The sequence below is a fragment of the Myotis davidii genome, unplaced genomic scaffold, assembly GCF_000327345.1.
Source record: "Myotis davidii unplaced genomic scaffold, ASM32734v1 scaffold1480, whole genome shotgun sequence".
NCBI lineage: Eukaryota > Metazoa > Chordata > Mammalia > Chiroptera > Vespertilionidae > Myotis > Myotis davidii.
In genome coordinates, this window is record NW_006292281.1 from 137,877 (window position 1) to 152,606 (window position 14,730).

Genomic DNA, 14,730 nt, shown 5'->3' on the forward strand with positions numbered 1-14,730 from the left:
TAAATGGGAAATTGTTTTTTTTTTTTCATTTCTCTTTCTGTGAGTTCATTATTGGTGTATAAAAAGGCCATAGATTTCTGGGTGTTAATTTTGTATCCTGCTACATTAGCAAATTCATTTATTAGGTCTAGTAGATTTTGATGGAATCTTTGGGGTTTTCTATGTATAGTATCATGTCATCTGCAAATAATGACAGTTTTACTTATTCTTTTCCAATTTGGATGCCTTTTATTTCTTCTTGTCTTATTGCTATGACTAGCACTTCCAGTACTATGTTGAACAGGAGTGGTGAAAGTGGGCATCCCTGTATTAGGGGAAATGATTTTAGTTTTTGCCCATTGAGTATGATTTTGTCTGTAGGCTAGTCGTGTTAAGCTTTTATTATATTGAGGTATAATGCCTCTATTCCCAATTTTCTGAGTGTTTTTATCAGAAAATGGTGTTGTACTTTGTCAAATGCCTTTCTACATCAATATGATCATGTGATTTTTGTCTTACAATCTATTAATGTGCTGAATCACATTTATGGATTTGTGGATATTGTACCAGCCTTGCATCCTTGGAACAAACCCCACATGGTCATGTTTTATGATCTTCTTAATGTATTGCTGGATCGGATTTGCTAATATTTGGTTGAATATTTTAGCATCTGTGTCCTTCAGGGATATTGGCCTGTAATTCTCTTTCTTTGTAGTCTATTTATCTGATTTTAGGGTTAGGACAATGCTGGCCCCATAGAAAGAGCTTGGAATTGTTCCTTCCTCTTGAATATTTTGGAATATTTTGAGGAGGATAGGTGTTAGTTTTTCTTTGAATGTTTGGTAAAACTCCCCTGTGAAGCCATCCATACCAGGATATTTGTTTGCGGGACTTTTATAAATTACTGCTTCAATTTCATCAGCAGTTATCAACCTCTTCAGGTTTTCTGGTTCTTCTTGATTGAGTTTTGGAAGATTCTATTTTTCTAGGAATATGTCCATTTGGTCAAGGTTGTCCAATTTGTTGGAATAGATTTGTTCATAGTATTCTTTTAAATGACCCTTTGTATTTCTGTGGGGTCAGTTGTTACTTTACATCTTTCATTTCTGATTTTGTTTATTTGGATCCTTCCTCTTTGTTTCTTGGTAGTCTGGCTAGAGGTTCATCAATCTTGTTTATCCTTTCAAAGAACCAGCTCTTTGTTTTATTGATCTTTTGTATTATTTATGTGTGTCTCTGTCATTTATTTCCCCTCTGAACTTTATTATTACCTTCATTCTACTTATTCTAGGCTTTCCCTTTTGCTCTCTAATTTTTTATGATGTAGAATTAGAGCCCCACACCATTTTGCTCAGTGGATAGAGCATTGGCCTGTGGACTGAGGAATCCTGGGTTCTGTTTTGGTCAAGGGCACATGCCCCAGGTGTGGGTGCAATCCACAGTGGGGGTCGTGAAGGAGGGAGCCAATGAATGGTTCTCTCTCATCATTGATGTTTTGATCTCTCTCTCTCCCTTCCTGCCTTAATTTGACAGTTTGTTTGATGCTTCTCTGCCTCTGTATCCATTTTTTTGTTCATCAGGTTATAATGGTCTTTATTATCCATAAATGAGTGAGATCATGTGGTATTTTTCTTTCACTGACTGGTTTATTCACTTAGCATAATGCTGTCCAGTTCCAGCCATGCTGCAGCAAATGGTAAGCATTCCTTCTTTTTTATAGCAGCATAGTGTTCCTTTTTGTAACCCAGTCATTGTTTAATAGCATGCTATTTTTTTTATTATTTATTGTTTTTATTGTAGTTTATTTCTAGTTTTATGCCATTGTGATCTGAGAAGATGCTTGATATGATTTCTTTCTTCTTGAATTTGAAGAGACTTTTCCTGTGACCCAATATATGGTCTATCTTTGAAAATGACCCAGGTGTACTTGAGAAGAATGTATACTGTGTGGCTTTGGGGTGAAATGTTCTGAAAAATGTCAATTATTTCTATCTGATCTAGTGAGTCATTTAGTATTGATGTTTCTTTGCTGATTTTTTGTTTAGAGGATTTGTCCAATGGTGATACTGGAGTGTTAAAGTTCCCTACTATGATTGTACTGCTGCCAATCTCTTCCTTGATCTCCTCCAGAAGTTTTGTAATGTATTTGGATGCTCCTTTATTGGGTGCATATGTTGACCAGAGTTATTTCTTCTTGTTGTATTGCTCCCTTTAGTATTATGAAGTGGTCTTCCTTATCTCTTTTTATGGCCTTCAGTTTGAGGTCTAATTTGTCAGATATAAGTATTGCTACCCCAGCTTTTTTTTTATTTCCATTCATTTGAAAAACCTTTTTCCATCCCTTTACCGTCAATCTTTCTGAGTCCTTTGTTCTGAGGTGGATTTCCTATAGACAGCAGATATCTGGGTTATGTTTTCTTAAGCCTTGCTGGGTACAGTATTCTTGGATTCAGACCCTTCCTTTGCATAACTTTGTATATTTCATTCTATTCCCTTCTTGCCTGATTTGTTTCTGTTGAGAAATCAGTCGCCAGTCTGATGGGGGATCTCTTGTAGGTAACTTTCTGTCTCTCTCCAGCCACTTTTAGTATTCTTACTTTGTTGTTGGTGTTTACTAATTTAATTATAGTGTGCCTTGGCGTTGGTTTCAGGGGTTCATTTTGTTTGGGACTCTGTGAGCTTCTTGGATTTGTGTGAGTTTTTTCTTCCCTATATCAAGGAAGTTTTCTGTCATTATTTCTTCAAACAGGTTTTCTATTCCTTGCTCAGTTTCCTCTCCTTCTGGCCCCCCTATTAAGCGGATGTTGTTTTGTTTCGTGTTGTCCCAAAATTTCCTTAGGCTCTCCTCCTTTTTCTTAAGTGTTTTTTCTAGATCCTGCTCTGTATGGGTATTTTTTTCTACCTTGTCGACTAGGTCACTGATGCGGCACTCTCTTCTTCTAGTCTACTGTTGATGCTTTCTATTGAGTTTGATATAGCAGTGATGTCATTTTTCATTTCTTCTTGGTTCTTCATTTTCTCGTGGTTCTTACACATATTGTTGAATTTTTCTTTCATTCTTTTCAGTGACCTTATGACCGTTTCTCTGAATTCTTTCTCTGACATATTGCTTGCCTCCATTTCATTTACTTCCTTTTCTGGTGATGCCTCCTTTTCTTTCATATGCGAGCTGTTTCTTCGTCTCCCCATAATCTCTCTTCTCCGGGCGTCTGGTTATATAGTTCTCTGTCTCTTTTTCCTAGGCAAAATCTGACCTTTCTGTGAGAGGGTGTAGAGCTCCTCCGAGTCTGCATATTCGCGCTGCTTGAGATCCAGTGTTCCTATGTTCGCAGCTGTTCCCTGGGTGTTGTTGTTGTAGATTCTTGTGATGTATAGGTTTCCGATAACAGCCACTCTCCCCTTCAAGATGGCATGGTCTTCTGGCCTCTAATTCATTTTATTTGTCATATCTTTATCTGGTTGGGGGATAATTAGGGTAATGCTGGCCTAGTAGAAAGAGCTTACAAGTGTTCCTTCTTTCTGCATTTTTTGGAATAATTTGAGAAGGATAACTGTTAGTTCTTCTCTGAATGTTTGGTAAAACCCCCGTGTGAAGCTGTCCAGACCAAAACTTTTGTTTGCTGGGAGATTTTTTTTTTTTTATTACTGCTTTGATTTCATCAGTAGTTTTCAGTCTATTCAGGTTTTCTGATTCTTGCTGATTGAGTTTTGGAAAGTTTTTTTCTTTTTAAGAATATGCCCATTTTGTCAAGGTTGTTCAGTTTATTGGAGTAGAGTTATTCATAGTATATTTTTACGTTCCTTTGTATGTCTGTGACATCATTTGTTACTTCACCTCTTTCCTTTCTGATTTTGTTTATTTGGGTCCTCTCTCTCCATTTCTTAGTGAGTCTGACAAGAGATTCATCAATCTTGTTTATCCTTTCAAAGAACCAGCTATTGGTTTTATTGATCTTTTGTATTTTTTTTTTTTTTTTGGTTTCTATGTCACTTATTTCTGCCCTGAGCTTTATTAATTCCTTCCTTCTATTTACTCTGGGTTTTTCTTGTTGCTCTCTTTCTAATTCTTTAAGTTGTAGGATTAGATAACTTATTACAAGTGTTTCTACTTTTTTGAGATAAGCCTGTATTGTTATGAACTTCCCTCTCAACATTGCTTACACTGTGTCCCAAAGATTTGGGGTTGTTGTGCTTTTATTGTCATTTCTTTCCAGGGTACTTTTTATATCTTCTCTGATCTCTTTGGTAACCCATTCATTATTTAATAGCATGCTATTTAGCCTCCATATAGTTGATTTTTTATGATTGTTTTTATTGTAGTTGATTTCTAATTTTATTACATTGTGATCTGAGAAGATGTTTTATATGATTTCAGTCTTCTTGAACTTGTAGAGACTTATTCTATGCCCTAACATGAGGGCTGTCTTTGAAAATATCCCATGTACATTTGGGAAGAATGTATTTTCTCTAGCTTTGGGGTGGAATGTTCTGAAGATGTCAGTTTGTTCCATCTGTTCTATACTGTCATTTAGGGTGGCTGTTTTCTTGTTGTTGTTTTTTTTTAGAATATTTATCCAGTGGTGTCAGTGGGGTATTAAAGTCCCCAAATCTGATTCTATTGCTTTTGATCTTTCTCTTGATAACCTTCAGAAGTATTTTTTATACATAGATGTTCCTGTATTGGGTGCATATATATTTACAAGAGTTATAGCCTCTTGTTGTATTGATCCCTTTAGTATTATAAAGTGGCCTTCCTTATCTCTTCTTATGGCCTTCATCTTGAGTTCTATTTTGTCAGATATAAGTATTGCTACCCCAGCTTTTTATTATTTCCATTTTCCTGAAAAAAAATTTTCCATCCCTCACTTTCAATCTGTGTGAGTCCTTTGTTCCAAGGTGAGTCTCTTGTAGACACCATATGTATGGGTCATGTTTTCTTATCCACTCAGCTACCCTATGTCTTTTGATTGGAGCATTTAATCCATTTACCTTTAAGGCTCCTATTGTTAGGTACTTGTTTGTTGCCATTTTTTTTTCTTTATGCCCATGTTTATACCCCTTTCTATTTTTTCTTCTTACAACAGCCCCTTTCGTATTTCTTGCAATTCTGTTTTTGTGGTAATAAACTCCTTTAGCCTTTTTTAGATTGTGAAGCTTCTGATTTCACCTTCAATTTTGAATGTAACTTTGCTGCATTGAGTAGTCTGAGATTCAGGCTATTGTTTTTCATTACTTTGTGTACTTCCTGCCACTCCCTCCTGGCCTGATGTGTTTCTGTTGTGAAACCAGCTGGTAGTCTAATGAGAGATCCCTTGTAGGTCTCTCTCTCTCTCTCTCGCTCGCTCTCTCTCTCTTTCTCTCTCCCTCTGCCTTTAAGATTCTTTCTTTGTCTTTAACGTTTGCCATTTTAATTATGATGTATCTTGATGTGGGTCTTTTTGAGATTTATCTTGTTTGGGACTCTCTGTGCTTCCTGGACTTGTGTGACTTTTTTCTTCTCCAAGTCAGGGAAGTTTTCTGCCATTATTTCTTCAAACAGGTTTTCTTTCCCTTGCTCAGCTTCCTCTCGTTCTATCACCCCTATTATGTGGATGTTGCTTGGTTTCATGTTATCTTCAAGCTTCCTTAAACTCTCCTCCTTCTGTTTACTTGTTTTGTTCCCAATTGCTGCTCTGAATGGGTGTTTTTTACTACGTCGTCTTCTATCTGGGTGATTCATCCTCACCTTCTTCTAGTCTACTGTTGGAACCTTCCAGTGTGTTCTTTATTGCAGCTGTCATTCTTCATTTCCTCTTGATTCCTATCCATGTTGGTATATTTCTTATTCAGCTTTTTATAATTCTCACTGAGTTGCTTTTAATTCTCAGTCAGATGCTTGAGCATCCTTATAACCATTACACTGAATTATTAATGGGACAAATTCCTTTCCTCATTGCCTCCCCATTTTTGTTGTCCCTTTGTATTTGTTTCTATATCTTAGATCAACCTGTTATGCTACCCAACTTTTCTGGGGGTGATCCTATATAGTCTGTGTTTTGTGGGACCCAGTGGTACAGTCTCTCAGATCTCTTGAGCTGGGTGTTCTAAGAAAACCCCCTATTTGAGTTATTTGGGTTGTCCTGATGTAGTTAAGTCTTTAATGTTATTGTCCGGTTTGTGGATGGAGTCGCCTCACAGGTTGTCTAACTACGTGGCTCACCCCCAACCACATTGTGGAAGCTATTGTGGATGTGCTGCTTGCTGCTTCAGGCGATCCACAGATCCAGCGATCCACCACTTGTGTCTGTCCCCACAGGCCCTGGCCACAAGCAGAAGGGCTCAATCTGCCCTCTAAAGCAGACTTGTTAGCCACATGGGGCCCAGGGCTGGTTCAGCATATTTACCCTGGCTCCCCACACTTTGCCTCTGCCTGCCTTTGCCTGTCAGCAGCTTGTCAATCTCAATCACTCAAAAGTCTGTTTCTGACAGGGCTTTTGCTTGGGTAGGTGTCATTTAGCTTTCAGGGAATGTGGTGGGTGTGTTTTCCTGTTCCACTTCATCGTTGATGTCCTGTTTGTGGCATGAATCTCTCATCCAACTTGTTGCCAGTGAGGTTGGGCCTTACTGGATTTTGCTCTGATGTTGAATCTGGTCCCTTGGTGTGTCTATCCTGGACCTCTGGGAGCCTCTGTGGTGCAGGTCAGTGTGAATCACTGTCCCTTTCTGGCCCTGGGAAACCATATTCAGGTCTGAGAGGTTGAAGCCTCTAGTAGTACAGTGGTCAGGAACTCCTTAGCCCAAAAGCTGGGTCTGCCTTGAATCTCACACCTCGATTGTCTGTTCCGAGTTGTACTCCTTTTCCACACAGATCTGGTCCCACAAGTGTCAGCTGCAGACAGTCTGGGTTGGTGGGGGTACCACAGTCCCTCTGGTGTGCGACTAGCTGTGAGGTCCCAGAGCCCACTGACGTGGGACTCACTATGTGGTCCCGGAGCCACAGTGGGATTGCTTGCAAGGTCCTGCTAGTGTGCAACTCACTTTGGGGTCCCGGCTCCCATGGTGAGGGTTGCCTCCAATATTCTGCTGGCATGAGACTCACTGCTTGGTCCCAGAGTCAGTAGCGGGGGTCACCTGTGAGGTCCCTCTAGCATGTGATTCAGTGCATGGTCCTGGAGCCTGCAGCAGGGGTGGTGTGCAAGTCACTGCGGGGGTCCTGGAGTCTGCAGCAGGGATGGTATGCAAGTCACTGCAGGGTCCCGGTGCCAGCAGCAGCTGTCCCTTGTGAGGTCCGACTGGTTTGCAGTTCACTGCACGGGTATGGGGTGGTGTCCAAGCACAGTCTGTGTGGTGGCTAGGCTGCTCTTCTAGCCACTGTTGCTCTCCCCTTAAAGATCTCTTAGTAATTTTCTTTGCTCTAAAGTCAACTTACTTTGATACTAATCTATCCATTCCTGGTTTCCTTTGATTAATGTTTCCATAGGATAACTTCTTTCATTCTTGTACTTTATTTTTTTCCTTTTCATTGAATTTATTGGGGTGACACTGGGTTAACAAAATTATACAGGTTTCAAATGCACAATTTCACAACACATCATCTGTACCCTGTATTTTGTCTTCACCACCCATCAAGTCTCTTTCCATCACCATTTATCCCCATTCTTCCTCCACCTCCCCCATCTCCCTGCTTCCCCCAGCAATTACAACACTATTGCCTGTGTCCATGAGGTTTTTTTTTCTTTTTTGCTCAATCATTCCACCAACCCACTCCCACCCCTGACAGCTGTCAGCTTACTCTCTATGAGTCTCTGTCTATTTTGCTTGTTAGTTCATTTTGTTCATTAGATTCCACATATGAGTAAAATTATATGGTACTTGTCAATGCTCTTATCCATGCTGTCCTAAAAGATAATATTTCTTTTTCTTACGGATGAGTAGTATTCTATTTGTTATCCAATCATCTACTGATGGACACTTGGGCTGCTTCCAAATCTTGGCTGTTGTAAATAATGCTGCAGTGTAGCCCTTTCATTTAGGCATGTTTCTAATAGTGTTAAAGATCCTTAAAACTGTACCCCTGCTAGTGCCTTTTCTTATTTAGTCATATGCATATATTTTAGCATAATAACCTTTTCATTGAGTATCATATCTTCAATATTTTTCAAGTCACAAGTTTTCATAATGATTCCTTTTAATGGCTGTCAAATATTCCAATTTGACCTTAGCCACTTTGGCTCAGTGGACAAAGCATCGGCCTGTGGACTGAAGGGTCCCAGGTTCAATTCTGGTCAAGGGCACATACCCAGGTTGTGGGCTCAATCCCCAGTGTGGGGCATGCAAGAGGCAGCCCAGCAATGATACTCTTTCATCATTGATATTTCTCTCTTTTTCTCCCTCTTCCTTCCTCTCTGAGATCAATAAAAATATATATTTTTTTAAATTCCAATTTTTCCCATAGCCCAGAAAGCACATTCCTGCCTATTAACTTTTTTGTTTCCTTGAATTATTTTCTTAGAATAAGTTTTCAGGTGTGCGATTACTGAGTCAGAGGGTATGCAATTGGAATATAACAATCAGAAACAGGTTTTATTTTTCTAAGAAAAGAAAATGAACTACATTTTTTTGTCTTGTTTTTCTGGAACTGATGAGTGGACCTGTGCTGCTCAATTTGAGAGTCATTAACCACATGTGGCTGTTTAAATTTAAAGTTTGATAAATTAAAATTCAAAATTTAGTTGCTTCATTGCACTAGCCACATTTCAAATGCTCAATAACTACATGTGTCTAGTGGTTATTGTATTCAAAAGTATAGATACAGAACATTTCAATCATTGTAGAATATTTATTGGACAATGCTGCTCTGGAGTTTCTCAAGAAGTCATGGTTGGTATCTTGGGTGGGAGGTAAAACCTGTCCCATGTTCGCAAATGCCCCATAAAGTAGCAAAATTATATCCATTTGAGACCCACTGAGCTTTTATCTCAAAAGAGAGAATCTCCTTTTTTGAGATGGCTTCAGGTTGCCTCCGCTTGGAAAGAGGGACACTTAGAAAGATTGCCCTGGCTCAGAGCATAACTCTCATTTTCCTCTCTTCTGGTCTTTATCCTGATTTTGGGGAATTGCAGGAATAAGACCCTGCAGATGGAGAAGATCAAGGCCCGTTTAAAGGCTGAGTTTGAGGCCCTTGAATCAGAAGAAAGACACCTGAAGGAATATAAGCAGGAAATGGACCTCCTGCTACAAGAGAAGATGGCCCATGTGGAGGAACTCCGACTGATCCATGCTGACATCAATGTGGTATGTGGCTGGCTGCCTCTAGGCCCTTTGAGAAATAGGTACTAGTGAGTGTTGTAGCCTCTCCTTAAGATGTGACTGTGGCCAACTTGGGAGAGTAGGCTTTGGGCTGTGGTGGAGTGGAAGAATCTAGGAATTCTGAGATCCAGCCTGGCTTTGTCACTGTATGTCACTGAACAAGTCCCTTCTTCTTCCTGGTCCTTATTTTCCCTCTCTGTACTATAAGAGGTATTCAGTCAAGGAATTCATCTGAGGTATATTTCAGCTCTGATGTGCTTATTATTGGAGTCTGGGAGTTAGGAGCTAGCCTTGGTGAAAAGCAGAGCAGGCAGTTAACTCTGGAGTCTAGCCTAAAGGGCTCCAAAGCTTCTGTAATTAAGCCCCCCCAAAAAATCTCCTCTGCCAGCCTGCCAAAGTGGGGCCCCATTAGAGTATCTTTTTTGGAGATTCTTGGAACATGGTGAATGAACTGTGCTATCATGGTAAGTTTCTATTTGGAATTACTCAAGCAGAGTCTGAATCATCACCTGTCTGGGCTGCAGTATTGACGATTCCTTCACCAGGAGAGATATTGGAGGTGTTGACCTGTAAGACCCTTTCCAACTCTTAGAGCCTATGACAATGAGAAGCCTTAAAAATTAATTATATTTGAAGAAGTTTCTATTCTTGGGAAACTCCCTTCTGTGGTAATACTTATTTCTTGATTTTTCTGAATGCAATTGAAACAGCAGGTATTCAAATTTATTTTGTCACAAAATCACATTATTCCAGGGTCTCATGAGGAGTTGGTAGTTCTGCTACCAGCTAACCTAAGAATACAGAGTCAATGAAATAAACAAGATATTAGCCACAGAGGGGCTAAGAATCTAGGTGAGTAGAACTCGAATATCCATCAGGCACCTGGAGAGCCTGCTAAAGCAGATTGTTGGACTCCACCCTAAAGTTTCTGATTCTGTATGTCTGAGGTGGTGCCTGAGAATTTGCATTCCTAATGAGTTCCCAGGTGATGCTGATGCTTATACTGCTGATTTGGTAATCACATTTTGAGAACCATTAATTTAGGGAAAAGGCCACTGGCCTGGGAGGCAGAAGCCAAGAATTTTTATCTTGGCTTTCCCACTAAGAAGTATTTCTCTGAGGAAGTTTCTTCTCTCTGAGACAATTCCCTGATCTGTAAAATAGTGATGAGGTACACTAAATGAGCTCTAAAGGCCATTCCAATTCTAAAATGCTGTATTTGAACAATAGCTACTATTTACTGAGCCTTTACTCTGTGTTAGCCCCTGTACTGAGAACTTTATATAAATTCAATGATTGAATCCTCATGAAGTTTATATGAAGTAGGCACTGATATTATCACCATTACACAGATGAAGATACTGAGGTTTGACAAGAGTCCCATAGAATACATAGCAGATTGAGGACTTGACCATATATTGGTCTTGCTCTGGAACCTATGCTATTATCTACTCATCTATCCAGCATCATGGAGACTCTTGGGGTATTTTCTCTGTGCCTACCTAACTCTGTGTTCCAGATGGAAAATACCATCAAACAGTCTGAGAATGACCTAAACAAGCTACTAGAGTCTACTCGCCGGCTACATGATGAGTATAAGCCACTGAAGGAACATGTGGATGCCCTGCGTATGACTCTGGGCTTGCAGAGGCTCCCTGACCTATGTGAAGAGGAGGAGAAGCTGTCCTTGGAGTAAGCAGCCTTCCCCATGTCCTGCAACATACACAAACCACACACACACACACACACACACACACACACACACACACACACGGCGGCTTGGTCTGAAAGTCAGTCCTGGCCCCAAGCCTGTCTGTGGCTGACGCATTGCATGACCTTGGGCATGTTGCTGTGCTGGGCTGTTACAACAAAAGAAGGATGATTAGACTAGAATTACTAGATGTTATTTAAAATTCTCTGCAATTTTAACAATACAAGCTATGTTTATGATGTGTGTGTGTGTGTGTGTGTGTGTGTGTGTGTGTGTGTCTATGACTCTTAAGAGGTTATTTCCCAAGTCAAGGTTGAGAAGGGTGTCCAAAAACCTTCGAAAAATACAGAAGACTGAGCTTTCATGGTCTCTAGGGGCTAGTCTCGAACTTCATCTTAAGATCCAGGGGCTCACGTTACAGTTTAGTAGAAGGAAACATACTTCCTTAAGGTAGGGCAGGTTTCCTGTGGAAGTGGTCAGTTTCTTATTCCTAGAGGTATGCCAGTAAAGGCCTGAGGACATGATAGAAATACTACAAAATAACATGAGATGAGAATAAGTGAGTGCCCTTTGAGGACTTTGCTAACCTTGGGATTTATTTATTTTCTGGGTCTGTCAGAGCAAGGAGCAAGAGCTAACCTTCCCAATAGACAATGGGTTTGGTACCCAGGGAGAACTTTTTGCTGGGGAGGGTGCAGGAACTTTCTGTAGTGAGCCACAGCCCAACCTCTTTGGGTCTATGGCATGAATTCTTTAAGAGGGACAAGCTTCTCATATTTTCAGAATGACCCAGCTAATGTCTCTCATCTCCAAAGTTACTTTGAGAAGCAGAAAGCAGAGTGGCAGACGGAGCCTCAGGAGCCTCCCATCCCTGAATCCCTGGCCGCTGCAGCCGCTGCTGCCCAACAACTTCAAGTGGCTAGGAAGCAGGACACCCGGCAGACAGCCACCTTCAGGCAGCAGCCCCCACCCATGAAGGTAAGTGAGCTAGGTAGGGGCTTTGGAAGAAGTGATTTATCCTTAAGCAGCCTTGGAATATTGGCTTTACTTATTTGGGGCCTTTCTAAAACAGCATTTGTCTGGGATACAGAGGAAGGGGAATGTGGTGTATATGCTGGAATGGAACTGCTTGTTTTATTTCCTCACATTCCCAGAGGAGTTAGAATGGCAGGAGATTGGCAGGCTCTGCTAAACTATCATTTTTTTAAAATGATAAAAGCATGACTGGTACAAATATATAGTAAGCATGTATCTTTAATGACAGAGCCTATAGGATTACAAAGCTGGTTCCAAGATCATTTGAGGAATAATTATATAGTCAGGGAAGGAAGGGAATGCTGAAATAAATTTGCAAAGTTAAACACAGAATTGGTTTATGTTATATAGGGCAATAAAACTGTAACATTTGTGATTATATTTTCTTCAGAACATAAATAATCTGCATCTCTATTAGAAAAAAACCTTTTATAATTTATCAGCATAAGTCACAGTTTAAACACTGATCAATATTAAATAGTAAAAAAAAAAAAAGTGAATAGTTGAACAGAGAGTAGGGGTTAGCAAACTAGAGCCCACAGCCAAGTCTGAACTGTTTCTTATTTTTATAAATAAAGTTTTATTGGACTACATGCATGCCCATTGATATATTGCCTGTAGATTCTTTCATGTAAAACAGAGAGTACTGAGTAGTCACACCTAAGAGTATATGACCTGAAAAGTCTAAAATATTTACTATTTTGGCCTGTACAGAAAATGTTTATTAATACCTGATTAAGAGAATTGATTCTTGAGTGGGCCTGTTAAACCATGTTCCAGTATGATCTAAATGGATACACAATTCTCATTTTGTCTTATTTCTGAGTTTTGAACAGTTTTCCTCAATACCTGTTTTTGACCCTCACTCCCTTTTATCCTTTACATCCCTTACATCCAGCACTGATCTCTGTTCTTGGGTTTCACTAACTGATTACTGCTCCTTCCTGTTGGGAAAAATCACAACTGTTTTTTGGAACGCTGGGAATCAAAAGGCTGAACCACAGCCTAGAAGAATCTGACCACTAACGTTCTTTGTCCTGTGTACCCCACCAGGCCTGCTTGTCATGTCATCAGCAAATTCACCGGAATGCACCTATATGCCCTCTGTGCAAAGCGAAGAGTCGGTCCCGGAACCCCAAGAAGCCAAAACGGAAGCAGGATGAATGAAGAGAGGGAGAATAAATAGAGCTTTGCTTTTCATAACCCCTCCCCTTGGCCAGAGATGATGTCCTGATGTGAAACAACCCTTCCCCACCTCTACCAAGTCTCCTGTTTAATGTAATGGAAGCACAACCCCTCTCTCACTTTGCTGGTATTTCTTTCTGCTCTTAGCTTCCTCTTTCAGGAAGAGATGTGGTTCAGGTGCTAATAACAGTATGTCTGATAATCACTTCTCTCACACTCACATTTCAAGCCCTGCTCTTGTTTGGAGCTAAGGATAAGGCAGAAGGCCCTATGTGATTCTCTGTCTCTTCTACCTGAAGGCTGGGACCTAAAATTTGAGGGCTGGGGGAGTCCCATATCTTGTTTCATGTAAAGTGTGCCCCCTGTCTGTACTTTTGCCTTAGGCTTTGAAGGGACAACGGTCTTCTTGGTGGACTTTCCAAAAGGCTTGGTGCATATATCTTCCCAACCCTCATCTTATCTTCAAGACCCAGAAGTAATTTGGAGAAGCCCTCTTTTTTATATTAATTTTGAAGGCCTGGCTGTTATTATAGAGTTCACCATCACACTGCACCCCTAGTCTTCTAGATATACAAAAGTTCTCAGGTACCAGGCTGTGTGTCTGGGGATCCTGAGATCTGCAGGTCTTTCTCCCATAGTCCTACTTTTCACGTCTATAGTAGAAGTTCCCCACAGTGAAATCAGGGAACTGGAGCTATACCCACTTCATAAGTCCTGCCTAACTTGCCACCTAAGTCATTGGGCTAAGGCTCTTTTAGAGGCTTAGATGGGCTCCAGGCTGACAACTGTGTTGCCTTTTGTTCAAAACCATTACCCTGGCACTTACTCAATGATATATCTTAGAGGTGACAGTGAGATTCAAGTGAGTGGCAATTACTTTACACATGTGAGTGGGTGGGACTTCTACATTCATCCTTCCTTCCCTTGGGTCTTTCTTCCTCTATCAGGCAGCCTCAGCTCAAGTCAGCTTCTGGCTACCCTCTTTCCTGTGGATTGTGCAGGTAGCCTCCCCTCCCTAAAGAAAAGGCATCAGGGTCCCTAAGCCCTACAACTCTCTACTCCACCAATGCCAGATCTCTAATAAAGTCCCTCTCAGACTTAAGAGACAGGGTTGGGGGTTACCTAACTGAAAAAGTTTTATCTCCAGGTCTCAGTCCCTGGTCGGGAAGGAGAGATATTTTTCTTTCCTTCCTTCCTTACTCAACTGCAGTTTTAAGTTTCCACAGTGTCTGTGTGTTCAAAATATAAGAGATTCCTCTGCTCTTTGAAAGTAAGAGTGTTATGTCTATACAAATCCTTTTAAATAAACATAAGTTCATTGGAGTAAATGCTGACTGAGTGCCTATAAGTACCAGGAAGATGTAAAGACCTTTCCCCTTCTGGGTAGCTCTTCTTCACACTTATTCACCGTATCCTACAAATGAGAAAATCTAGCACACCACTGCACAACAATTTATTTTGCTATTATAATAATTTACATTTATTCAGTACTTACTCTATGCTAGGTCTTTATATAAGATGCCTTATATAAA

General features: G+C 40.4%; 1 protein-coding gene across 2 annotated transcripts in view; it reads left to right on the forward strand.

The window, feature by feature from the left end:
- The window catches only part of ZC4H2 (zinc finger, C4H2 domain containing), a 78,925-nt gene extending 64,399 nt beyond the window's left edge, over window positions 1-14,526 (forward strand). The window contains exons 2-5 of one of the 2 annotated variants that reach the window (XM_006765683.2): window positions 9,081-9,252; window positions 10,787-10,959; window positions 11,794-11,956; window positions 13,067-14,526. In XM_006765683.2, coding sequence (XP_006765746.1) covers window positions 9,081-9,252; window positions 10,787-10,959; window positions 11,794-11,956; window positions 13,067-13,180 — 622 coding nt within the window. In that variant the 3' untranslated portion in view covers window positions 13,181-14,526. The remainder of the gene's footprint in view (window positions 1-9,080; window positions 9,253-10,786; window positions 10,960-11,793; window positions 11,957-13,066) is intronic. The other variant, XM_006765684.2, reaches the window with a different exon arrangement.
- The last annotated feature ends 204 nt before the right edge of the window (window positions 14,527-14,730 follow it).